General features: G+C 58.6%; 1 protein-coding gene across 1 annotated transcript; it reads left to right on the forward strand.

Annotated features, from left to right (window-relative positions):
- Positions 1 to 596: 596 nt before the first annotated feature.
- Positions 597 to 17,818, forward strand: IL12RB1 (interleukin 12 receptor subunit beta 1). Its single transcript, XM_087443567.1, has 16 exons — positions 597 to 733; positions 1,758 to 1,820; positions 2,756 to 2,870; positions 3,365 to 3,534; positions 4,767 to 4,906; positions 7,166 to 7,199; positions 7,672 to 7,797; positions 8,502 to 8,584; positions 9,682 to 9,919; positions 11,685 to 11,852; positions 12,541 to 12,678; positions 12,987 to 13,142; positions 14,383 to 14,517; positions 15,412 to 15,517; positions 15,822 to 15,903; positions 16,645 to 17,818. Exons 1-16 carry the CDS (start codon positions 673 to 675, stop codon positions 16,993 to 16,995), a joined length of 2,166 nt encoding a protein of 721 aa, XP_087299693.1. The 5' UTR covers positions 597 to 672; the 3' UTR covers positions 16,996 to 17,818.
- The last annotated feature ends 6,559 nt before the right edge of the window (positions 17,819 to 24,377 follow it).

The raw sequence follows: 24,377 nt of genomic DNA on the forward strand, positions 1-24,377 counted from the left end.
GTAGTGTGAGTCAGCTCCCCTCCATGGACACCTGGGGCCTTTGTTGACGGCGGGGAGACAGGGTCAGAAATGAGAGTCCCCGGGGCCGCGAAGCAGACACAGGGAGGAGACTCGGCTGAGTCCACAGGAGGTGAGGAGACTTCATGAGCCGAGACCCAGGGTGTCCTGAGGCTGGAGTGTGGGAACCGGGGAGGCAGGCACTTTGAGGGCCCAGCGTACAAGAGCGCCGCAGAACGACGTGTCGGGAGAGAGAACACAGCCGTCCAAGGTCACGGGCGACCACTCAGCTCCTGAGGCTCAGAAGTCGGCCAGACGGGGCCGAGGTCCGGCCCAGGGCACAGAGCCACAGGCCACCCATGGGGCTGGCACCCGGTGGCCAGCTGGGGTCTGAGGCCAGCAGAGCAGACCTCCAGACCTGGGGCCCAGGTCCGACTTGCCCCGTGGGTGAGTTTGCGGCCAGGATGAGGCCACCACTGAGCTGACTTCCTGGGTTTCTCTTTCACTTTGACTTGGGCTGGGAGGGGCCATGACACCTAACTTTTTTCTTTTTTTGATCTTTTTAGTCTTCTTTCTTGCTCAGCTTTAACGTGTTCCGGGGTGAGGACAGGGCGGCTGGGGCCTCAGTGGCGGCGCAGAAGCTCATCCGTGGCCGCCGGCCCTCGAGTGGACCCAATGGGCCGGCCAGTGGCCAGGCTGGTCCCCCTCCTCCTCCTTCTGCTCCCCGGGCAGGGCGGTGAGTCCCCCACCCTAGTGCTCGGCTCTTCTTGCTGGGGATGTGTGTGTGGAGGGCCGTGGACCCCCGTCCCGGCGCTGGGTCTGCATCTCTGTGCCTCAGTCTTTCCCTCTGTCAAATGGAAGATCTCTGATGAAGGCTTCTGGGGTCAGACTTGGGCATCTCCTCTCCGGTCTTGATTTGTCTTCTGTGGAATGCGCTGGATCTTTGACTCCTTCCCAGCTCCCAGAGTTCAATGAGAAATAGCTAAGGAAGGGATAAAGAGCAAGTATATATATAATCGATATATATATAAAACAGTATATTATGTATATAGTATATATAATATATATCTATATGCTCTCTCTCCATCTGTGGAATCAGATGGGAAGGGGCTCAGCCCCCTGGGATGGCTGGGTTTGACTCTAATCTCAGGTTTGCTGTTGCTGCTGTGTGACCTCAGGCAGCTTCTTTGTCTCTCTGTGCTTCAGTTTCCCTCTCTGTAAACTGGGGATGAGCAGGGTGCTGACTCTTCAGGTAGCTCGATGCCCTGAATGCAGGAAGAGGGCTCAGAACAGGCTGGCCACACTGTAAGGCTTCACTGGATCAGGCAGGGCTGGAGACCAGTGACAGAGGGGGCAGGGGACCCCGGATTGCTTTGGAGGAGTAGCCTGAGAGGTAGATAAGGGTGGATGAATGGATGGGATGGTAGGTGGGTGGATGGGTGATAGATGGATGGATGGATGGATGGAATGATGGGTAGTGAATGAATGGTGGGTGGGTAGGTAGATGAGTGGATAGTTGGATGGATAGTTAGACGGATGATGGATGGAGAGGTGGTAGGCAGGTGGGTGGGTGGATGGATGGATGGATGAATGGGTGGATGGATGGTTGGATGGGTGGGTGAGTGGATGGGTGGATGGGTGGATGGATAGATGAGAAAGTGGGTGGGCAGGTGGGTGGTCACTTGGCCAGCCCCCGGGCCGAGTCTCTCCCCCACGCAGGGAGGGCCCAGAATGTCACTCTCTCCTTGTTGTCTTTGCAGCTGGAGCCTGCAGTAGCAGTGGGTGCTGTTTCCAGGACCCGCCGTATCCGGATGCAGACTCAGGTCTGGGGCGTTCCTCATGGTGGGGGGGGGGGTTGTGTTGGGCTCTGACTGCTCATCCCTAGCAGCCCCTCCCTCAGTTCCCTCCTGCCCAGACAAAGCCTCAGCCCCACCTGGGGTCTTGAGAGCCCTGACCCGACCCGACAGCCTGGCGGCCTGAGCAGCCTGTCCTCACCGAGCCGGGGTGGCCTGGAGCAGTCCCCACCTCTCTGTGCCTGTCTCCTCCCTAGCGGGGTCGCAGGGCTGGTGTCCACGGCTGCTCAGATTGGTCAGCATGAGGGCTAAGCAGCTGTTAAAGATTCTGAAGCTCTCCCGAGGCAAGTGTTGCCAGAACATTTATGCTGTCGTGCACCCCACTGAGGGTCTGCCCTGAGCAGGTGCCTCATCTACTCCTCTGCTCGATAAGTAATTGCTGAGCACCTACTATATGCAGGCAGTTCTGGGCATGAAGGAGTCAGCTGTGAGCCCAGCTGTCCTCCTGGGGTCACAGCGTAGACCAACAGGTAGACAAGAGAAAACAAGTGCATATACCGCCTATGGTGACTGTGAGGAACCAGAGCAGGGCGGGGGCCAGAGACAGAGGGGCTGCTTCAGGTTGGCTGGTGGTAGAGGAGGTCACGCTGAAGGAGAAACTGGGATGTCAAGATCTGGGGGAAGTGCATTCCAGGCGGAGGGCACAGCACGTGCAAAGGTCCTGAGGTTGGAGTGAGCCAGGTTTGAGGACTGGTGAGGAGGCTGGTGTGGCGGGAGCAGGGCGAGCAGGGGAGATGGCAGGAGACGGGTGGGGAGGGCACAGTAGGGGCCTGGGAGCCACGGCAGATTTAGGCTGAGGTGACACCGGATTACATAGGTGGCACAAAGATTCATCCTGGGCGGGGGTTTCAGCATGGAGACTCCCACACACTGGTCTGTTCTCAAACCTCTGGGATCTCCTCCAGGCTCGGCTTCGGGCCCCAGAGCCCTGAACTGCTACCGGATATCCAGCGCCGGTTACGAATGCTCCTGGCAGTATGAGGGCCCCGCGGCCGGGGTCAGCCACTTCCTGAGGTGCTGGTGAGGACCCCACCCCAGGCCCAGGCCCGCAGCCGCCTTGTCACCCTGCTCCTGACCCTGTGCCTGTGCTCAGATGTGGGACCTTGGCAGCGTCCTTGCTCCTTCCTGGGCCTCAGTTTCTCGTGTGGGAAGGGAGGGTTGGGGCTCTGTGTTGGAGAGGGCAGTGTGGGTGGGCATCCAGATTAGGCAGCGATTAGGGTCCCTCTAGTCCTCCCTCCACCCTCCCCCTCTCAATCACTCATCCATCTGTGCATCCGTTCATCCAGCCATTCATTTCTTCCTTCCCTCTGTGGCACCCCATATTGGGAGATTCTGGGCTCCTCCAAACCCCACAGTCCCAGGCTGATCCCCAAGGAACTCCCAGGCTGGGGAGGGGGAATAAAAGGGGCAGAAAAGAATGCTGAGATGTGATGTGTGTTGTCGGCTGTGGCCACTGAGACACTCTGGGGTCCACTGGGACCCTAGACTCAGCACCAACACCATCCTGCCTGCAGCCTCAGGCCCGGGCGCTGCTGCTACTTCGCCACTGGCTCAGCCACCAAGCTGCAGTTCTCCGAGCAGGATGGCATATCTGTGCTCTACGCTGTCACACTCTGGGTGGAATCCCGGGTCGCGAACCGGACGGAGAAGTCGCCTGAGGTTACCCTGAAGCTTTACAGTTCAGGTCAGCACCCTGCCCTCCTCCTCCTCCCTGCTGTCCCTTCCTCACCCAAGAGGCCTCTGGTCCTCAAGCCTAGACCTGGGGGGAGTCTGGGCCCTGGCAAGGGGCTTGGTAATGCCAGCCGTTTTCACACCAAACACTGTTGTGTGACTTGGCAGTCTTTCAGGATCCCCTTACAAATCCCCAACTGCTGGACACATAGGTTGCTTCTGGTTTCTCCCGAGGCCATAATGCTGCAGGGATCCTGTTGGGTCTTTAATATATTTTTTCATGACTCGAAACATTCATCTAGCATATGGTTGTTGAGCGGCTACTGTGTGCCATGTTGAGTCACAGGGGACGTGGCGAGGCCAATGGAGGTTGCAGCCCAGGGCTGGGACTAGGGTGAGGTGAGCGAGGCACTCACTTGAGCATAAAATTTTAAGGGGCTGCTAGAAACTCAGGAGTCAATATAAACAATACTGTAATGGAATATTTTGAAAAATCAAAATTAATGCAAAGAATACTCCATGATAAACAAAAGATCAACATTTTAAAGACAGACAAGATCCCACCCTGGATTTGTATAGCCTTGCCTCACTCACCTCAGCCTGACACATGCCCTGTCCCTGCCTTCACGGAGCCCAGACTCAGTGGGGTGATGGATGGGGTGCGATGGTTACACAGAGTGAGATCCTGCGGGGGGCCAAGGTGGCCCCCAGCTCAACACGAGCCCTGAAGGATGAGAAGGATCCAGCAGGGAGAAAGGTGGGACGGTGTCCCGGGCAGAGAGCACAGCAAGCGCAAAGGCCCTGAGGTAGAACCTCCCTTCCCTCTGCGGCGTGAAATGCCCAAGATGCAGAGAGAGAGAGCTGTCTCTTCTTGGGTCAGGCTCCTTGAAGTGGGTCGAAAAATTAGTGAGATTTTCCTAAAAGTCCTCCAGAAAAATAGAATCAATTAATTACCCTCTCGTCAGCAATTGTCAAAAGTGCCTGTCTCACCCCGACCTCGCCAGCAGTGGGTATTAATATTTTAAAGATATCTTCGCTAAGAGGATCCTGTGTATAAATGTTGACTCTTTGACCCATAGAATCCCGGGCTTAAATGGGACCTGCAAGGGTGTCCCTGATTCACATTTGGGGTACTCAGTTGGTTACCCTGGGCTGGGCAGGGGCGGGGTGGATTTTCTGGAATTTTCGGGACTAACAATTCATACACATGCCAGCTTCCCTCTCCAACCCCACCTCTGCTTCCAGTTAAATACGACCCTCCGCCAGGAGACATCAGGGTGTCTGGGGCAGCCGGCTGGCTGCGCATGGAGTGGGAGACCCCAGCCCGCCAGGAGGGGGCCCAGGTGCAGTTCCGGCGGCGGGCGCCTGGCAGCTCGTGGAAGCTGGTGAGTCCGCACCCGGCCAGGGGCGCACAGGCCTCTCCCTGGGCGTCTGCACACCCAGCGCCCCCTCCCCATCTCTGCATCTGCCACCCCCACCCGGCCTCCACTCTCGCCCATGTGCAACCTTGGGGGTCTCCGACACTCAGATCTGACCACGTGACCGCGCTGGCCCACATGCCCACCACGGCTCCCCATTACCCTCGGGAGGGCAGCCTCATCCTCAGCTGGCCCCAGACCCCATTACCTGCCTCGTGATGCCTCTGCCCCTCCTGAACGGCCGCCCTCCTCTGCCATGCCCTGGATTTCCAGCCTCCCTGCCTTTGCACACGCAGTGACCACCACCTGCGCGCCCCCCTCTCCCTCTGGGCACATGCCAGTCTGGCTCACCTTCAGGGTCCAGCTCAAGGGCCACCTCTTCCAGGACGCTGTCCTTCCCCCCGCTCCTTCCTTTCTTCCTGCAGCCCTTCCTTCTGTTTGTTGAGGTATAACTGACATATAACATTATGTTAGTTTCAAGTGGACAACATAGGGATGTGATATTTGTGCATATTGTGACATGCGCACCACAGTAAGTCTAGTTAACATCTGCCACCACACAGTTACAGATTTTTTTTTCTTGTGATGGGAACTTTTAAGGTCTACTCTCTCAGCAACTGTCAAATATGCACTACAGTGTTATTAACCGTAGTCACCGTGCTGTACCTCACATTCCCACGACTTATTTATAAGTGGAAGTTTGTACCTTTTGACCCCCTTCACCCATCCCCCACCCCCACCCTCCGCCTCTGGCGACCAACAGTCTATTCTCTGTATCTACGAGTTCAATTTTGTTTTGTTTTTGAGATTCCACCTAAAAGTGAGATCATCCAGTATATCTCTCTGTCTGGCTTATTTCACACAGCCCTCCAGGTCCATCCATGGTGCTGCAGATGGCAAGATCCCCCTCTTTTTAATAGCCAAAGAATGTCGCATTGTATCTCTCTCTCACATTTCTTTCCCCGTACTTATGTCAGTGGACAGAGGCTGTGTCTGCGTCTTGGGTATTGTGACTAATGCTGCAGTGAACATGGGCTGCAGATGTCTTTTGGAGTTAGTGTTTTCATTTCCTTCAGATAAATACCCAGAAGTAGAATTGCTGGATCATATGGGTGTTCTATTTTTAATTTTTTGAGGAACCTCCATACTGCTCTCCATAGGGCTGCACCAATTTCCATTCCCGCCAACAGTGCACACGTGTCCCTCTTCTCCACGTCCTCGCCAACACCTGTTCTCTCTTGTCTTTTTGATGACAGCCACCCCGACAGGTGTGAGGTGGTGCCTCATCGTGGTTGTGAGTTGCATTCCCCTGATGAGGAGGGATGCTGAGCACCTTTTCATGACCTGCTGGCCATCTGTGTGTCTTCTTTGGACCTTCATTCATTCTTCAGCTCTCTCTGTCCCCCTACTGTTCCCGCAGGCAGGGCAATCCGGGGCCTGCAAGAAACCTCAGCCCGACCTAGTCCTCAGGAAGCCCCCGTCCGAGGGAGCCGGAGGCCCCCAGCCTCTGAATTGTGGCTAGTCTCCTCCTCCCCAGACTGGGGAGGGCAGGGAGCTGCCCCATCTTCCCTGCAAGCGTGCCCTCCCTGAGCCGGTTTCCCCATCAGGTGAACGGGTGCAGATGAGTAAGAGGCAGGTGCCTGGGGCCCGTGACGGAAAGGGCATCTACGTTTTATTCCAGCCCCCGAAGCACCCTCTGCAGCAGACCCTCTCAGCCCCCTTCTCAGATGAGGAAACTGAGGCTTGGGGTGTCGGAGGACCTCTCAGGGTCGCCCGGGAGCCTGGGGCAGGCTGGGTCCCGGATCTCTTGACCTGAACACAACAGACAGGTTTTGCCCCCTAAAATAATTTTTTAGGAAATTATAAAATAATAATTTTGCTTCCAAAAATAATTTTTAAATAAGCATTTAATTTTGGAATAATCTTAGATTTTCAGGAAAGTTACAAAGAGGTACAGAGAACTCCCGTAGAAGCTTCCCTCCTGTTCACGCCTTACCAGCCCCCGTGCGATTGTCACGGCTGAGGTGAACGTGGGGACACTGCTATGAACTGAACCCCAGAGGTTATGTGGCTGCCACCAGTTTTTCAAGAATGTCCTCTTTCTGTTCCTGGATCTCATCTGAGGTCCCACATTGCATTTGGTAGAATCATTATTTAAAATTTCAAAAGAGCTAAGATTTTTCAACACCAAAATGTAAACAATATATAAATATGGTCTCATCCTAGGGCGACTGCGGACTTCAGGATGATGCTGGCTTCGGTGAGAATAAGAATAGTAACAACAGCTGCAGCAAGTTAGCATTAATTGAGCACCTACTGTGTGCCAGGCCCAGTACTAAATTCTTTGTATGTTTGTGGCTCCGCCCTGTAGTTCGGTATTGGATTATGCCCATTTCACAGGTGAGGAAACAAAGGCTTGGGGGTGAGAAGCCGTTGGCCAAGGTCACATCCCAAGAGGTGGCCTTGCTGGGACTTGAACCCTTGACAGGTGAAGAAGTGGGTGATCCTCAGGGCCCCAAGAGGACAAGGCCTGGCCTGTTCCTGCTGTGTCCCCAGGGCCCAGCACACAGTTGGCTCTCAATAAGTGCACGTACACAGCTAGCACTCAATAAATGCATGTATACAGTTGGCACTCAATAAGTACATAGTGGCTAAGTGACCAGTGCCAAGCCCTGGGCACCCCCGGGTGTGGGACAGCCCCTCAGCCTCATGTTTGACCTGTTTCTCCCCAGAATCGTGCCTCTGCCCCCTGGAGAAAGATGCAGCCCAGGAGTTCCAGCTTCGGCGGCGGCGCCTCGGGCCAGAGGCCCCGGGAAGTCCCTGGAGCAGCTGGAGCAGCCCTGTGTGTGTTCCCCCTGGTGAGAGCAACTGGAGCCACAGAAACAGGGGCCAGCATTAGCAATATGGCAGTGGGTATAGAAATCAGGTGGCGAGTGTTAGAAATAAGGCAATGGAAGACATTAGGGAAAATTAGTGAAAGGTGGCAGGGCAGTGCGTGAGTTTCAGTTTGTAAAATGTGGCCAATCCGTAATCTAAAGAGAAAACATGTCTCAGTCTCTCTGTCTCCTTCCAGCTTTCGTGGTTGGCTTTGTTCTCTTAGAGCTGCACCAGGTGTCGACAGGTGGAAGTGGCCGTGTCATGCAGACGTATTTCCCAAATGACCCAGGGGCTGGAGCCTGGGCAGCTCCAGAGTGCAGACGTGGCCCTGCAGGAAGGGAGGGAGGGACAGGCGACTGGCTCCCTTCCCAAGTGCATATTTGCCGGGAAACAACTCCAAGAGATGTTTTTAGATTTTTTTTTAATTGTGGCAAAAAAACACACAACATAATATGTACCATTTTAACCATTTTTAAGTGTCCAGGTCAATAGCATCAAGTATATTCACATCATTGAGGAGAGGATCTCCAAGTTTTCAGATTTTGAAAACTATGTAACAACCCAGGGTAATGCTGTGTCTCCTGGGAGAGAAGGGAAGGGCCCAGCCAGGTCCCCGTCCGGCACTGCAGGAGTTTGTGAGGCCGGGCACCACCCCCAGCGTCACTGTCTTGATGTCTCATTGCAGAAACCACTCCCCAGCCTGAGGTGAGGTTCTCGGTGAAGAGGCTTGGCCGTGATGGGAGGAGGCAGGTGACCCTGGAGGGGCAGGTAATGGGGTGTCACAGGGCTGTGGGGTGGCCTGAGTACAGGCAGAAGGAGACAAGAGGCTGGAGGGGGGATGTGCAAATGGGAAACTGAGGGAGATGTGGAGGTGGTAAGGACTGGGCGGACTGTGTGTGTAACTCTGAAGGTAATGGGGAGCCATGGAGGGTGTGTGAGCAGAGGAGGGATATGGTTGGACTCAGGCGTTCATAGGCTCCCTCTGGCCGCTTTCGGGGAACAGATGGTGGGGAGATCAGGTGGAAGCTGGGAGGCCAGGAAGGAGGCAACAGTGTTGGTCTAGATGGGAGATGATTTCTTTGAAGTCCCCAAACAACCAATTCAGTGCTGTCTAACCCCCATTTTACAGAGAAGGACACTGAGGCACAGTGGGAAAAGCCTCTTGCCTGAGTCAGGGGCAAAACCACCACATATTTCCCCCACTGGCTTCACCGTCCTTGGCTCAGCCAGGACCCCAGTGGGCTGGCACAGCAGGCTCCAGGGACACTCCTCCGCTTCCTGGCCTTCCTCTCGTTTGAATTCCTTTTCTTTTTTTCTTTTTTTTTTTGTGAGGAAGATCAGCCCTGAGCTAACATCCGTGCTAATCCTCCTCTTTTGGCTGAGGAAGACCGGCTCTGAGCTAACATCTATTGCCAATCCTCCTCCGTTTTTTCCCCCAAAGCCCCAGTAGATAGTTGTATGTCATAGTTGCACATCCTTCTAGTTGCTGTATGTGGGACGCGGGCTCAGCATGGCCGGAGAAGCGGTGCGTCGGTGCGCGCCCGGGATCCGAACCAGGGCCGCCAGTAGCGGAGCGCGCACCCAACCGCTAAGCCACGGGGCCGGCCCTGAATTCCTTTTCTTAGGAAAAGTTTCCAGGCTTCGAGTGACTGGGTGCGAAGATGAAACCCTTTTTCCCCTGGCTCTCACTGGGTTTTGCCAAACGCTTCCTTCTTCACACCAAGGTGCCCTGGCTGTGCACGCTGGCTTCCCAGCAGCCTCGCCGGCCTGAGGTCTATGGTCGCCGTCTACTTCCGGCGGGCGGGGCGGCGGCGCGTGCTCGCGGGCGCGCTCAGGTCCCCACGCGCCGCCCCTCGCTCCCGCAGCCGCCCCCGCTCGCGCTCCCGGAGGGCTGCGGCCGGCCGGGCGCCGGCGCGGACGTGAGCTACCGCGTGCGCCTGCGCATGCTGTCCTGCCCCTGCAAGGCCGAGGCCGCGAGGACCCTCCGCCTGCGCGACACCCTCGTGCTCTCGGGCGCCGCCTACGACCTGGCTGTCGTCTCCCGGAACCGCTTCGGCCCCGGCCCCAACCAGACGTGGCACATCCCCGCCGACGCCCGCACAGGTGCCTGCGCGTCCCCCCCTCCCCCGGCCGCAGCCGGACCCGCAGCGAGGGCGCGTCTAGGTTAGGGGTGTGGCCGAGCGGTGACCGAGACGCAAACGTTATAACGCCACCTTGTAACAAATTCTAACCGGCAAACTGCAGCCCAGAAGCGCCTGTTTTTGTAAATAAAGTTTTATTGGGACCAGGGCCGGGATCAGGGTGTGGCGAGCGAGGTAGTGTCCTGCAAGTAGAGGATTGATCCTGTCTTCATTTAAAACCTTGAAGTGCCTTCTTAGCGCAGTAGGCAGCGCGTCAGTCTCATCAAACCTTGATATTTTGTTCATTATATATACATATTCATATATTAAATATATACATTTTTTATATATAATGGAAAAATCAAGATTTATATTTATGTATATATGTATGTATATATACGTATGTATATATTTTATTGAAGTGAAATTCACATAGTAAAATTAACCATTTTAAAATGTACAATTCAAAGGCATTTAGTGCATTCACAATGTTGTGCAACCATCACCTCTGTCTAGTTCCAGAACATTCCATCACCCCAAAAGGAGACCGCCTCTCCGTGAGCAGTCATTCCCCATCCCCACTCCCCCAGCACTCAACAACCACTAATCCACTTTCTGTCTCTGTGGATTTGCCTGTTCTGGACGTTTCATATACATGGACTCACACACTATTTGTCCTGTGTCTGGCTTCTCTCTCTCAGCGTGAGGTCTCCGAGGTCCATCCGTGTTGTAGCGTGTCAGGGCTTCAGTCCTTGCTGTGACTGAGTAATAGTCCACTGTGTGGAGGGACCACATTGTGTTTATCTCTTTATCCGTTGACGGACACTTGGGCTGTTTCCGCCTTTTGGTGATTGTACATAGTGCTCATCATGTATTTTTGCATTCATTTTGATTTTTTTAAAATATTTCCTTGAAACAGTGTTTATCTTGATGACCGAGTTCTTTGGAGCCTCCTTAAACTTCATGCCTAACGAGGGCCTCACTCGCCTCACCCTAGTCCCAGCCCTGCTGAGCACCCAGCATCCTTGTGAGGGCAGGGCTGCTACGATGATGCCCATTTCAGAGATGAGACAAGCAAGGCTCAGACAGGTGAAGCCACTTGCCAGGGTGGCAGAGCAGCGAGTCTGCCAGCCCCTGGTCTGGTCTGGGCCATGGCCTCGCTGTGTGACCTTGGGGCAGTGACGCTCCCTCTCTCAGCCTCAGTTTCTGTATCATTGGGGTGATCATAGCAAAGTGGCGCCTGCCAAGCACTTGGCACTGGCCTGGCGCATACAGTCGGTGCTCAATAAATGGTAGTGGTTGTCCCCAGAACTGGAAGCAGTACCCACCCCTCTGAGGTTATTGCAGGCGCCCTCGCTGTAGGGAGTGGGCGAGAGGAGCCCAGGGGGCTGAGTGGGTGTGTCTTGAGGTCTCTGAGCTCTGGTCAGGCCGGGGCCGCCTGCACCCGCTGCTGGGTGGGGAGGGGGGGTACCTCCTGGAGCAGGAGCCGCCCACCAGGCTGGCGGGAGCAGTAGTGGCTGTGCGAGGAGCATTGATGGTGGGTGTCCTGGCAGGGAACCTGCAGCCAGGCTGAGGAGGACTCAGCTCATTCCTACAGCCTCTGCTGTCCCCTCTGCGGTGGCCCCCAACCCGGCAGCCCCCCAACATGTCAGGAGACAGGGCCAGACGCTGACAGTCCCGCCACGTGCGGTTAGAGCCTGGCGGGAGGGCAGGACAGGGGCCTCACGCGCCTCTCCGTCTCCTCCCAGAACCAGGGGCCCTGAGCATCAGCGCCGGAGCCAATGGGACCACCATGCACTGGCCAGCGCGGGCCCAGGGCACGACCTACTGCATCGAGTGGCAGCCCCAGGGCCAGGACAGGAGCCTCGCCACCTGCACCCTGACTGGACCCCAGGACCGGGACCCTGCTGGCATGGGTACTGTCATGTCGCTTGCCCCGCCTCTGCCTTTTTGTCGTCCGTTAGAGCTCCTGGTCGGTTCAGACCTGCAGGGACCACACACCTGGGGTATCTGAGGCCCAGAGAGGGCTTGCCACTTGTTCGAGGTCACACAGAAGTGGAGACAGGCCAAGACTCGGGCCCTCCCACCCACACGGGCCTAGAGCCTCCTGCCAGGATCCTGGGGCATCAGGGCTCAGCCCTGGGCAGGTTGCGCCCCGGCAGGTAATGAGTCTCACGTTCCAGGGTGTGTGTTAAACACTCTCCCACACCCGAGAAGGTGGCAGCTAGAAGATGCTGGTGGCAAATTAATGAGGCCTCTGGAGGGAAGGGGGGCATATGGCCCAGGGAGCCTCGCACTCCCCCAGTCCCTACGCTGAGCCCCGCTGGGGCCCCAGTAAGCCTCACGTCATCTTGGCCCTCGAGGAGCTCCCAGCCCAGGAAGACAGAACTGGATACAGACGTCCCTGGCCCCATGGAGTGCGGGCTGGGCTGGAGGGGATGGGGACGGGTTGGAGGGAGGCATAGGGAAGGGATCCTGGAGGAGGGGACATGGGTGCAAGGGCTTTGAAGCATGAGTAGGAGTGCTCTAAGAGTTCCTGGCAGATGGCACAGCCAGTGCAAAGGTGGGAACACAGTCAATTTATTACCTTGATAATCCTTCCAGCAACCCACAGCTGGAGCCGAGCATCTGGGGCGATGGGGCAGAAGGTGTGTTACCGCATCACCATCTTTGCCTCTGTGCGCCCGGAGAAGCCCACCTCGTGGTCCACGGTCTTGTCCACCTACCACTTTGGGGGCAATGGTGAGCGGCCCACACCCGCAGGGTGGTCTCCCCAGAGGACTGGGCAGTTGCCTTGGGGGTCAGGAGGAGGGAAAGAGCATTTAGAGGCACCCACTGTGCATCAGGCCCTGGTCAGAGAGTGGACATGCGCACGTGAGCTCAGCGGGCTCCTGAGACGCCGCGGGCGGCACTGCCCCACTTTATAGATGAGAGACTGAGGCTCCGAGAGGGGCAGTGAGGGCGCCGGAGCGGAGCGGCCGAGCTCCCTGGGCCCCGGGCAGCGCGGGCTGGGCGAGCAGGAAGTGACCGAGGCCGCGCTGTGGTTGCAGCCTCGGGCGCCGGGAGCCCGCAGCACGTGTCGGTGAAGCAGCTCAGCCGGGACTCGGTGGCTGTGGCCTGGACGCCGTCGCTGCTGAGCAGCTGCCCGGGCGTCCTGAAGGAGTACGTTGTGCGCTGCCGCGGCGAGGACGGCACCCGGCTCTCCGGTAGGTGGGGCGCGCGCGGGCCCCTGGGGAGGGAGGGCTCCCGGCCTGCGGGCCGCCATGCTGCCCCTCTCGGGGCCTGGGGTTTCCCACCCATAAGACAAGAGAGTTGGACTCAAGGGTCTTGACTGTCCCTTCCAGACTCCCAACGAGGGCCTGGTGGGCATCGGCCCGGGCTCCCGATGTGCCGGGCGCATGGATGGCAGCCCCTCAGGCGAACCAACAACTAGACCCCCGTGGAGTGGGGACTAGGTCTCCATTCCAAGATGGGGAAACTGAGGCCTGGAGAGAGAGTCGCTTGCCCAAAGGTTGGGCGAGCCTGGGTCTGAGCTCAGACTGTGCCCCCTTCTGCCCCCTGGAGGAAGAGGCGAGAATGGACTGGGTGGGTCTCGCCCGGGCTGGAGCCCGCTGCCATTCCACACCCGGGCTTCACTGCTGCGGTCAGCGGCCTTGCCGCCGCCAGCCAGGCGGGGAGACCCCGGCGCCCGCACGAGCCTGCGTGGATGCCCAGCGGGGTCGCTGCCTCGTCCGCAGAGGCAGAGCTGCAAGCAGCCCATTTGCTAAAAACCAATTTGCCAAAAGTGAAATTGCTGAAGAGTAAAGCACCAAATGACCATTCAGCCAAATTTACCAGTTTCCCCCAAATTTCTTTCAAGGAATATTCCTCTTGAATAGAGACGAAGAGTATGGGTTTAGGGTTCTAGGAATTTTTTCCTTTTGATGACAGCCAACAACTGTATTCTTATCTGAGAGGATTTTTATGGAGGGCTTTATTGTTAAAGTTACCCAGTTCCACACACACTCACTGAGGTCTTCCTGTGTGCTGAGGATCCCGGGGAGCAACACAGACACAGTTCACACTGACTTGAACCCTGAAGACGGGAGGAGGCAAGGGAGGAAACCCTGCGGGTATCTGAGGAAGGGGTGAACCAGGCGGGGGTGGGGGGGGAGGACCAGTGGTGCAAAGGCCCTGCGGTGGCACTGAGCCTGGCGCCTGGAGTGAGCACAGAGAAGAGAAGGCAGAAGTGGCTGGACGGGAGGAGGAGGGGTCAGAACTGAGAAAACGAGCAGCATTCACTGAATGTGGTGATGAAGAATATTCCCCCAAATAAGCCGGAGGAGAGCTGCTGCATTGAGGGAAGAGCCTTCAGCAAAATGTCCGAGCTCCGCCCCACCCCCGGGCGGCCAGCGCGGCCTGCGGGGAATAAGAGGGTCCCGGGACCCACGCTGCCTCCCTCCGCAGAGCTGCCCGTGAAGCCCACGGAGACCCAGGCCACCGTCGGCGGCCTGCGAGCTGGTGCAGCCTACACCGTGCAGGTGCGGGCGGACACCGGGACGCTGCGCGGGGCCTGGAGCGCACCCCAGCACTTCAGCATGGGTGAGTGGGGCGGAAGGTAGTTACCCAGCATGCACCGCCCCATCCACGCGCATCTGCGAGCAGCCCCGTCCTGCCCTTGTTCCTTCCTTCGTGGCTCCCCATCATAGCCATTGAGAAAGTCCTAGCCCGACCTGCTCCCACCTCCTTCACCAGCCTCGTCTCCTGCAGCTTTCCTTCATGAACCTTCTCTCACACTCCCGAGGCCTTGCCCATGCAGGCCCCGTGCCTGTACTGTTTCTTCTCCCCTTTGTCAAACTCCTATTCATCCTTCAAAACTCGGCTCAGAAGCCTCCTCCTCCAGGAAGCCTTGTGTGCTTTCCTCTGGGCACTACCCCTCACCCCAGTTTTGACTGACTCGCCTCCCAAGCCTGACGCCTTGGGAGTGGGTGGGGATGTCTGTCCCGCTCTGCCTCCCCCAGCCCCCCTCCTGCAGAGGGGGAAGGAGCAGGAGGGCTGTTTGAGTGAATGAATGAACGAATGTGTCTCCCATCACAAAGGTGAGGATGCGGGCCCTGTTGTCTTGAGATGTGTAGCTGTGAGAGATTTGAAGACCAACTGACCCTTGTCCCTGTCAACGTCCCTGCCTGTCGTCCTTGCAGTGAAGTCTGATCCCAAGAGAACTAATGGGTCAGCCCTGGCCGGGGTGGGAGAGGAACAAGCCCAGGGCCAACACGCAGGTGCCTGAGCTGCAGTGTCTCGAGCACTCCTGGTGCCAGGCCTTTGTCCCACAGCCACTGGGCAGGGGGGTCCCTGGTCTCCCACTTCACAGACGAGGAAATGGAGACACAGAGGGGCCCAGGGTCAGCAGCGAGCTGACGGAGGGCCTGGCCCCCAGCTCCCCCTCCAGCGAGAGGCAGGTGCCCCTCCCCCAACCCAAGCTTCTCTCCCCCACAGAAGTGCAGGTTTCTGAGCTGGCTGATCTGTCTGTCCTCCTGGCGTCTCTGGGGAGCTTCGTGAGCATCCTCCTCCTGGGTGTCCTGGGGTACCTCGGCCTGAACAGGTAACTCCCACCGCTCACCAACGGGACCCATGATACCGATCGCAGTAACCGCTCACGCCAATTAGATGTTCATGCCCACTTCACAGACGGTAAAACTGTGCCCAGGTGGTCAGGCTCAGGGCATCCAGCGGTGGGGCAGAGCTGGCAGTTGAACTCGGGTCTGTCAAATTTCTGCACCCCCTTCCCCCAATTTGTATCCTCGCTCCCTTTATAACCTAATAGAGATGAAAATATAAGTCAGAACAATTGAAAAGTAAGAACACACAGAAGCACTGCCCCTCTGACCAGCCTCCCTCTTCCCCAGGGCCGTACGGCACCTGTGCCCACCCCTGCCCACACCTGGTGCCAGCACTGCTGTTGAGTTCCCTGGCAGCCAGGGGAAGCAGGTAAGGGCTCCTTTTCTAATTCCAGGTTCTGTTTATTGGGTCCATACTCTGGGCCAGGGCTTTGCTGGGTAATGGCCATGCATTAGCTCATTTTATTCTCCCCCAGCCCACTGAGGCAGGGACTCCATACACCTGTCCTATTTTACAGATGGGCAAGCAGACCCAAGAGGAACTCCTATGGGTCATTTCCTAGCAGTGAAAACAGAATTCAAAGTGCCTTCAACAAAAAGGGAACCTGATTAAAAAAAAAAAAAAAATCCCGGGGTGGTGGGCTTCACGCATGGCTGGATCCAGGGACTAGGGATCCATCTCTGTGCTGCTGTCCTCCCTGCAGGCTTCTCTCCAGGCAGTTTCAGCCTTCCCCCAGTGGAAGCAGGGTGTCCATTTTCCCCATTAACTGGAGCAAAAGTCTCAAGGATATCACTGATTGGCCCCGCTTGGGTCACATGCCCATCCCTAAGCCTGTCCCTGGAACCAGGGGGCTGGAGTGCTCTGATTGGCGGGGCCAGGATCACATTCCCATCCTAGAGCTGGGATGGGGCTAGTGCCCTGCCCATTCACATCAACTATGAGAAGATGAGGGGCAATTTCCCAAAGACAAATGGGGGACCCTTCCAATTGATCCTCGAATTGGTCTCAGGACTTAAGAGAATTTAGCCAGCAAGGACCTGGCCCACCCCATCCTGTGTGGATGGGAACTGGGGCCCTGCTCATGGCCTCGGCCCCGTTCTCCTTTTCCAGGCCTGGCAGTGGATCAGCCTGGCAGACTTTCCGGAGGAAGAGTCCCCGAAAGAGGTCCTGGTGGTGAACGTGTCATGGGACAAAGGTGAGGGGACTGACCTGGACATACCCGAGCCCCTCCAGAAGATGACGCTGCCTCGGAGTGTTCCTGAGCCGGCCCTGGACACAGCGCTGCCCTCGGAGGACAGCAGACAGGCGCCAGAACACCTGGAGGCCAGGGCCCTGGGGCCTGGAGGGCAGGACGGCCTGAAGGGCAGCCCTGCCCTGGCGGCTGGACTCCCGCTGCTCCTGGGGGATCTGATGCAGAGCCCCAGGTTCCGTGACCCTGGGCACGGGGGCCTGGAGGCCTGAGGGAGGAACGGGAACTTCCACCTCAGCTTACGGACAGGAAGACCTCTGACTGCAATCCAGACGGCTGGTTATTGAGTGCTTATTGGATACCCAGCTGTTCCATCCAGACACTCGCATGACATCCTGAGTCCCCACAACCACTTTGAGAGGTCACAGCTGTTCTGTCTTACAGATGTGACCACGGAGGCTCAGAGAGGGCAAGTGGCTAGCCTGTAGCCACACAGCATGGACAGGAGTCAAACCCGGGCCAAGGGACCTGGACCCCATTTTCACCCCCAGGCTCTGGTGCCACTGCCCCTCCTCCCCCCACCTACTCTGTCCTGCACCTATAGTGACATGTCGTGTGGTGGGAACTCTAGAAACCACCATGAAACGGAAGCTGCTACACCCGGGCCCAGGCCCAGGCCTAACATCCATGGGGCAAGGACAAGCGCTGTCATTGGCCTGTTTGGGGGTGGAATAGACTAGAGGGGGCCCAAAGGGGGCTCAGGCTGACCCTAGGGCCCTGGACTGGAGCTCCCAGCCCAGGAGCACTGTGGGGGGAGTCTGGGCGCCGAGCTGCAGGCTGCACCGCAGGGTCTAGGCCGGGATCTAGGCCGGGAAAGGAGGGGGTGCTCTGAGCACTTGTGGGGAGGCTTCTCCCCTGTAAAGGGGGGGTGTGATAAAGTTGACCTCGCCGAGCTGTTGGGGGTCTAAGGCTTACTAAGCGAGCCTCCCGTGGGGGCCTTCCCCTGGCCGGAGCCTGAGCGGCCATTCCTTCATTGCACGCATTGATCCGTCTCGCCTCGGGGCGCCGCCAGGAGCAGCGGTGCGAGGGACAGAACGGGTGGGCCCCTCGGGACTGCGGAGGTGAGACTGGGCAGCGGCGCTGGCCCGACGGCGGGGGCGGCCCCGGGGTCGCTGCGCCCCCAGTCCTCCGCCTGGCGCTGCGCAGCCGGACCCGTGCCCCGCGTGCGCGCCGAGTCGGCTCCCCCCCTGCCCGCGGCGCGTCGCCGGCCCGCCCGTGGCCGCCAGGTGGCGGCGGCGCCTCCCCCTCCCACCGAGTTTGCCCCGCAGACGTTTCCGGTTCTAGGCGCGGGCGGCGCAGGCGAGGCCCCGGGCGCGAGCGGCCCGCCCCGGCCTCGGGGCTCGGCTTCCCTGCGTGCGTCTAGAGGGGCGAGGCCGGGCCGAGTGCGCCGCTGCTCTCGTGTGCTCACGCCTCGCCGCCACCAGACCTGCCCTCCCTTGGAGACGGGTCACCTCGTTCCTTCCGGCCGGGCTCCAGCCTGGGGAGGAGGCCTGGACGACGGCAGGGCCAGGGGGACAGACAGGAGGGGGTGCTGGGCCAGCGGCCTCACGGGAAAGACCAGGATGACCAGACCCGCTGGGGCTCAGAACTACCCGCCTCAATTCCAGATTCCGCCCCCACCCTCACAGTGGAGCCTCCACGGAGCGAAATGCTTGCAGGCAGGCCGTCTTGGGCCCACCCAGAAGCACAGGACTCAGTCTGGTGACCCCTGGAGTTGGCCGAAAACTCACCCCCAGGCACAGCCATCTGGATCAAGTAAGAGTTAGACCTTCCCTGAGCTCTGCCTGGAGCTCCTGCTGAAGTGAATGGGGAAAATGGACACCCTGCTTCCACTCGCGGAAGACTGAGCCTGCCTGGGGAGAAGCCTGCAGGGAGGCCAGCAGCACAGAGAAATGGATCCCTAGTTCCTGGATCCAGCCATGCCTGAAGCCCACCACCCTGGGGATTTTCATTTATTTATTTTTTTAAAAATCAGGTTCCGTTTTTGTTGAAGCCACTATGAGTTCTGTTTCTGCTGCTAGGAAACGACCCAGAGGGGTTCCTCTCAGGGCCTTTGCTAGCCCATCTGTAAAATAGAAAGGAGTTCAGAGCACTGGTGTGGGGTCCCTACCTCAGTGGATTGAGCAACCTGCTTAGCAGAGCCCTGGTCCAGTGATATTGAGCACCTGCTGTGTACTCACTATGCTGGGGCTCCTCTGAGTGTAGCTCCCTCAGCTCCTCCCGGCAGCTCCAGGAGTCAGGACTGTGGTAGACTCCATTTCATAGCTTTGTTCATTTTGTTGATTTGGAAAGTCAGTGTTGAGCGCCTACTGTATACCAAGTCCTGTCCCACACAGGTCAGGATCAGTCCCATCATAAGGGGCACCTGGTCGGGTGGGGACGGCAGACGCTAATCTAACCGTCACACAGAGAGTTATAATAAACCTGGGAGAGTGACAGGTGAAAGTGTGAAGAACTGGGTGAGGGAGGGCTTCAAGAGGTGGTGCTGGGGCCAAGACTGAAGAGAGGCGAGAACCGCAGAGCAAAGGCCCTGAGGCAGGTGTGGTTGGTGGGGAGTGGGTGAGGGGGGTAGAGTCAAGCCTGGGGATCTGGAGGCCTCTGGGTTTTGTTCTTAGTCTGCGGGGAGGGGGGTGTCCTGGAGCAGGAGAGTGGAGACCTGACCTATGAGTTGTTTGCTCCTTCTTCCTGCTTTGGCTCAGCCCTGCTGGCGTTGGGGTTCCCGTCTGTAGAATGGGTACGGTGGCCTCTCTGGAGCGCCCCCGCCCCCCCAGCTCTCCTGGTCTGACCCCTCTTCACCATGGCTCCTGCAAGAGTCGGGAAGCATCTCTCCATCAGGTAGAGAGGCTGCCTCAGTTTACCTCCCCAGATACCTCCCCCTCTGTCTGTCCAGTGGCCTCTGGGTTTGGTCAGAAAAAGATGTTATCTCTGCCTCTGCCCTTGAGCCAGGATGGGGCTGGGGTATCAGGGGCCTCCCGGGACGTGGGCTGCAGGAAAGACGCAGAGCAGCCGTGTCTTGGCTTCTCCACGCCCTGCGGACGCCCAGCCCTGGCCGGGAGGCCCTCCCCACCTGTGCGCCTTTGTCCCTCCTCCTCGTCTTTTTGTTTTCGATATATTCACATATCACACAATTCACCCTTTTAAAGTGCACAATTCAGTGGCCTTTAGCACATCCACAATGTTGTGCAACCACCACCTCTGTCTAGTTCTGGAACATTTCCGTCATCCCCGGCCCCCCGCCTCCCCCAGCCCCTGGCACCCGCTAATCTGCTTCTGTCTCTGTGGATTTGCCTCTTCTGGATGGGTCATATAAATGGGATCATACACTCTTTGGCCTTTTGTGTCTGTTCTTTTGTGAGGGAAACTCAGGATAACATTTTCGAGGTTCGCCCACGTTGTGGCGTGTACCAGAGCTTCACTCCTGTTCAGAGCTGAGTGCTGTCCGCTGTGTGGATGCATTCCTATTTGTGTATCCTTCATCCACGGATGGACATGTGGGTTGTTTCTGCCTTTTGGCCGCTGTGAACAGTGCTGCTGTGGACATTGTGTTCAAGCTGTGGTGTCAACGCCTGTTTTCAAATCTCCAGGCTCCCCCAGGAGTGGCGTTGCTGGTCACGGGGTCATTCTTTGTTTACCTTCCTGAGGAGCCGCCAGACTGTTTCCACGGCGGCTGCGCGCTGTGCGCCCCGTCGGCCCGGGGCGAGGGTGCCGGTCTCCCCCTCCCCGAGCCCCCTGTCCCGGGCTGAGAGGGAGTCTGCCCGCGCGCCGACGGGCGTCCCCCTGATGACTGATGCCGCCGCCGAGCACCTTTGCAGGGGCGTGTCGGCCATGTGTGTATCTTCCTTGGAGAACTGTCCATCCGGCCCTTTGCTCATTTCTCATTGGGTTATTTATCTTTTCATTATAGGGTTGTAAGAGTTCTTTATCTGTGCTGCCTGTGAGTCCCTTGTCAGATACAGGATTTGCAAATATTTTCTCCCATTCTGTGGGCTGTCTTTTCAGTTGTGTGTCCTTTGTGGAAGAAGTTTTAAATTTGATGGAGTCCTGTTTCTGTATTTTCTTTTGGTTGCTGTGCATTATGTCAGGTCTTAGAATTCTCCTCGTCTTCGGGGCCCCCTCTGCAGCCCCGCTCCGCATCCTCCCGCCCCCCAGCCTCTCCCTCTGGCCCCCCGGACCCCCGCCCCCGCTTGGGGGTGGGGCCTGGGCAGCCCTTTCTGCCCCACCGGAGGCCCCGGGCCGAGGGCACCGAGTTGTCGGCCCCCCGGCCGCACAGGCGGGGTGACCGAGACTCGGGGGCGCGGCCCGGACCCGCCTGGTCCCCGTGTTGGGGCCACGGCGGAGGTCGCGCCCGGCCTCTCCCCGCCCGGCCTGGAGCGCCTCCTGGCTCGCGTCCCGCCCGGGCCGACCGTGCCCGGCCGCCACCGCCTACTCTCCGTGCCGGTTTCTGCCAGACCCAGCGCCCCGGCGAAGGGAAGAAAAACACCCTCGGGGCCGGCTGGGGGGAGGGGCAGGTCTCCAAGGTGCTTTCGGGTTGGGGGGTTGGGGAGGTCACTCGGTTTCGGGTTGGGGGCCGTGGGTCACACAGTCGGTGGACAAGCGTCTCACAGACCCGGGCCAAGTCCTGGCTCTGCCTCCAGGTAGCCGTGCAGTTTCCTAGCCTCGACCTCCCCGCCGGTGAAATGGGGGTAGTTAACCCTCCTCGCGGTTGTGGCAGGTGGAGGGAGGGGGCTGGGGAGGAGCCGCTGCTGACAGCGTCCTCCACGAGGATGAGTCACGGTTTGCTCAAGAATACAGAGATCTCTTCTGGGGGGTGGCGGGAAGGGCTCGTGCCCAGCTGACTGGGGGCTGGTCTTGCACCCCAGCATCCCACGATGTGTTAGGTGGGGGACTGTGTCTCCCCCCACTGCCCTCCTCCCTCTCTCTCTGTCTCTGTGTCTGGCTGTCTCTGTCTCTCCCTCAACTCCGCTCCGGACCTCCCAGACCTGCCCTGCACCAGCCGGATCAGCCCAGGTGTGGCCAGTGTCTCTGTCAGGGCCTCCCACAACCCTCCATCTAATCTCCCCCCACCGCCCCCGCTGTGGCCTCGGGCCGGCTCCAGGCTGCCCGGGGCCCTCACCTGCTGCCTGAAGAGCAGACCCCCTAAGAAGCCCTCTCTGACCCTGAAGCCCAGCAGCTGAACGCCCACACTCTAGAGACTCCAGGCCCCCCCACTCTGCCTGTTTTAGATGGGGAGACCGAGGCCTGTATCGTGAAGAGTCTCGTCCACAGCCTCCAGCCACAGTGGCTTCACTGGTCACCCTGGTCCAGCCACGGGGGCTCTGGGGCCCTCAGGCTTCCCTCCAGTCTGGGCCTGGGCCTGCCCCATAAACAGCCAGCACAGCCCGTTCCACCCAGACGGGCTGGGTGGTGACACTCCCACCTCCTGGAGCTGGTTTCCCCGTGGCCCGTCTGGCGGGTGGCCTGGGCCGTGTCCTAGCGGCATCGGCAGCTGTCTGGAGCCAGGCAGGAATGGGGACCGGAGGATGGGGTCTGAGGCGGGGTCAGGAAGCCCCCAGCGTCTCCATCCTCTCTGGCCTGCGTTGTGGGTAGGGGCAGGGAGGGAGCCACTGGCCTTCTCAGGCTGAGGGTCCCTTCCTCAGGAAGTCCCCCACCTCCCAGACGCCTGGGGACCCCCAGCTCTGGGCGCCTCCCTCTGGCGCAGCCGCACCACTACAGAACTGGGCGTATCTGTTGGGCCTGGACCCTCCCAAGCTGGGGCCGAGGCACGGCTCCGCCTGACGGTGGCCGGGAATGAGCGAGCAGATGCGTGAGACACGTTCCAGAACCGCAGAAACGAAAGCCTGAAAATCCAAACCCAAACTAGCATAGCCAGGGCTCCCGCCACAGCCCCGTCTGAAGCCGGGAACCGAATAATCCATCCAGGGTGGGACGTCTCGTGACACGCGTCCCCCGGCAGAGTGCGGTCTCCGGAACAGGGTTTGGAGCCTGACGTCCTGGATCGAATCCCACCTCTGCCCCTCATCGACCTGAACGGCTGCTTGCCCTCTCTGAGCCTCAGTTCCCCTGTGTGTAAAACAGGGCTGGTGCCGCGTCTCAGGTTGCTGGGGAGGAGGCGACTGTGTGCAGCGGCTCAGGCCGCCGCCGGCTGTGAGTGATGAGTGTCTGCCCAGCTCGGGCAAGCACTGGAGTTGTAGAGAGAAAGTCAAAGAGGGCGACAGAGGATGGGGGGCGCGTCAGGAGGAAGCCCACCGCCCTGGCCACCTCTTAACTTCCCTCCCATCCCTTTCAGCCTCTCCTTTATGCAGATCTCTCTGCCCCCAGAGCCTCAGTTTCTCCCCCTGTGATATGGGATCAAAGGCATCCTTGACTGTCTTCATCCACCCCCTGCCACGTCCCCCAGCGAAATTGCTCCCGAATACGCCCCCTTCTCACCAACTGGTCCAGCCCCGTCCTCAATCCCTGGGACCAGCCCAGGCCCTGCCTTCCTGGTCTCCTCGCTTCTGCTCTCATCTCCTGTAGACTCTTCCCTCCCTCTCTCCAGAACCCTCTATGGCTCCCATCTCCCTCAGGGTAAAAGTCCAAGTCCTCCTCTGGCCACAAGGCCCTGCTGGTCTTGCTGCTCCCAATTCCTTCCCCGCATTACTCTGTTCAGGCCACAACAGCCTCCTCAGAGCTCCTCCAAGTCAGGCATTCTCCTGCCTCAGAGCCTTTGCACAGGTTGTGCCTCCGTCTCGGACTGTCTTCCCCTCACACATGCCACTTCTTCCTCTCCTGCCATCGGAGTCTGTATTTTCTTCTCAGCAGTGTCGAATCAGTGTGCTCACAGATAATCACAGTCATAGTCAGAGTCACTCACCAGGCGCCTGCTATGTGCCAGGCCCTGGGCTGGGGTTGGGGACAGTTGAGACATATCCTTGCTCTTGTGGGACTCGTGGTCTAGGGGCGGGGGGGAGGTGGACAGTATGAATAAAGTGGGACACATGGCCAGTCGTGGCAGAGGGAGGGTCTTTCCAGATCAGGCAGCCATGGAGGGCATCCTGGAGGAGGTGGCTGGGGCTGAGGCCCTGAGCTGGGGATGGGCTTGTTTGTTTGCGAGGAGGCGGTGTGGGGAGATGATGTGGGGTGGGCAGCAGGGCTGGGCCTCCTGGGGCCTTGGGGGCCCCAGAGAGAGGGGCGCTGGTCTTCACTTAAGAGCGATGGGGCATCCTGGGAGGGTCTCAAGGCGGGTGTTAGGATGTGATTCATGTCTCTCAAAGGAGAGATGGGACCCCATCACTGGTTCACAGATGGAGAAACTGAGGCTCAGAGAGGTGAAGTCACTCACCCAGCAGCCCGGAACCCAATCTCTGCAGCGGGGACCCTGCAGTTCCCTCCCCCACCAGGTGCAGATGTGGAAACTGAGGCACAGAGAGGTGCTCTCACTCCCCCAGGTCCCCTGGGAATGGCGTCAGTGTCCTCCAGGCCCCCTGCGCTCCCCCCTGGGGCCTCCCTGGGGACTCGTTCACTAGGAGGAAACAGCGGCTGGTTTCTCAAGCGGGTGGCCAAAGCCACAGGCCAGGGTTTCTGTTTGCAAATAGCGTCCGGCTCCAGCCGCCTG

This window comes from Ceratotherium simum, chromosome 18, assembly GCF_057802395.1.
Source record: "Ceratotherium simum simum isolate JZ-2026a chromosome 18, ASM5780239v1, whole genome shotgun sequence".
Lineage (NCBI taxonomy): Eukaryota > Metazoa > Chordata > Mammalia > Perissodactyla > Rhinocerotidae > Ceratotherium > Ceratotherium simum.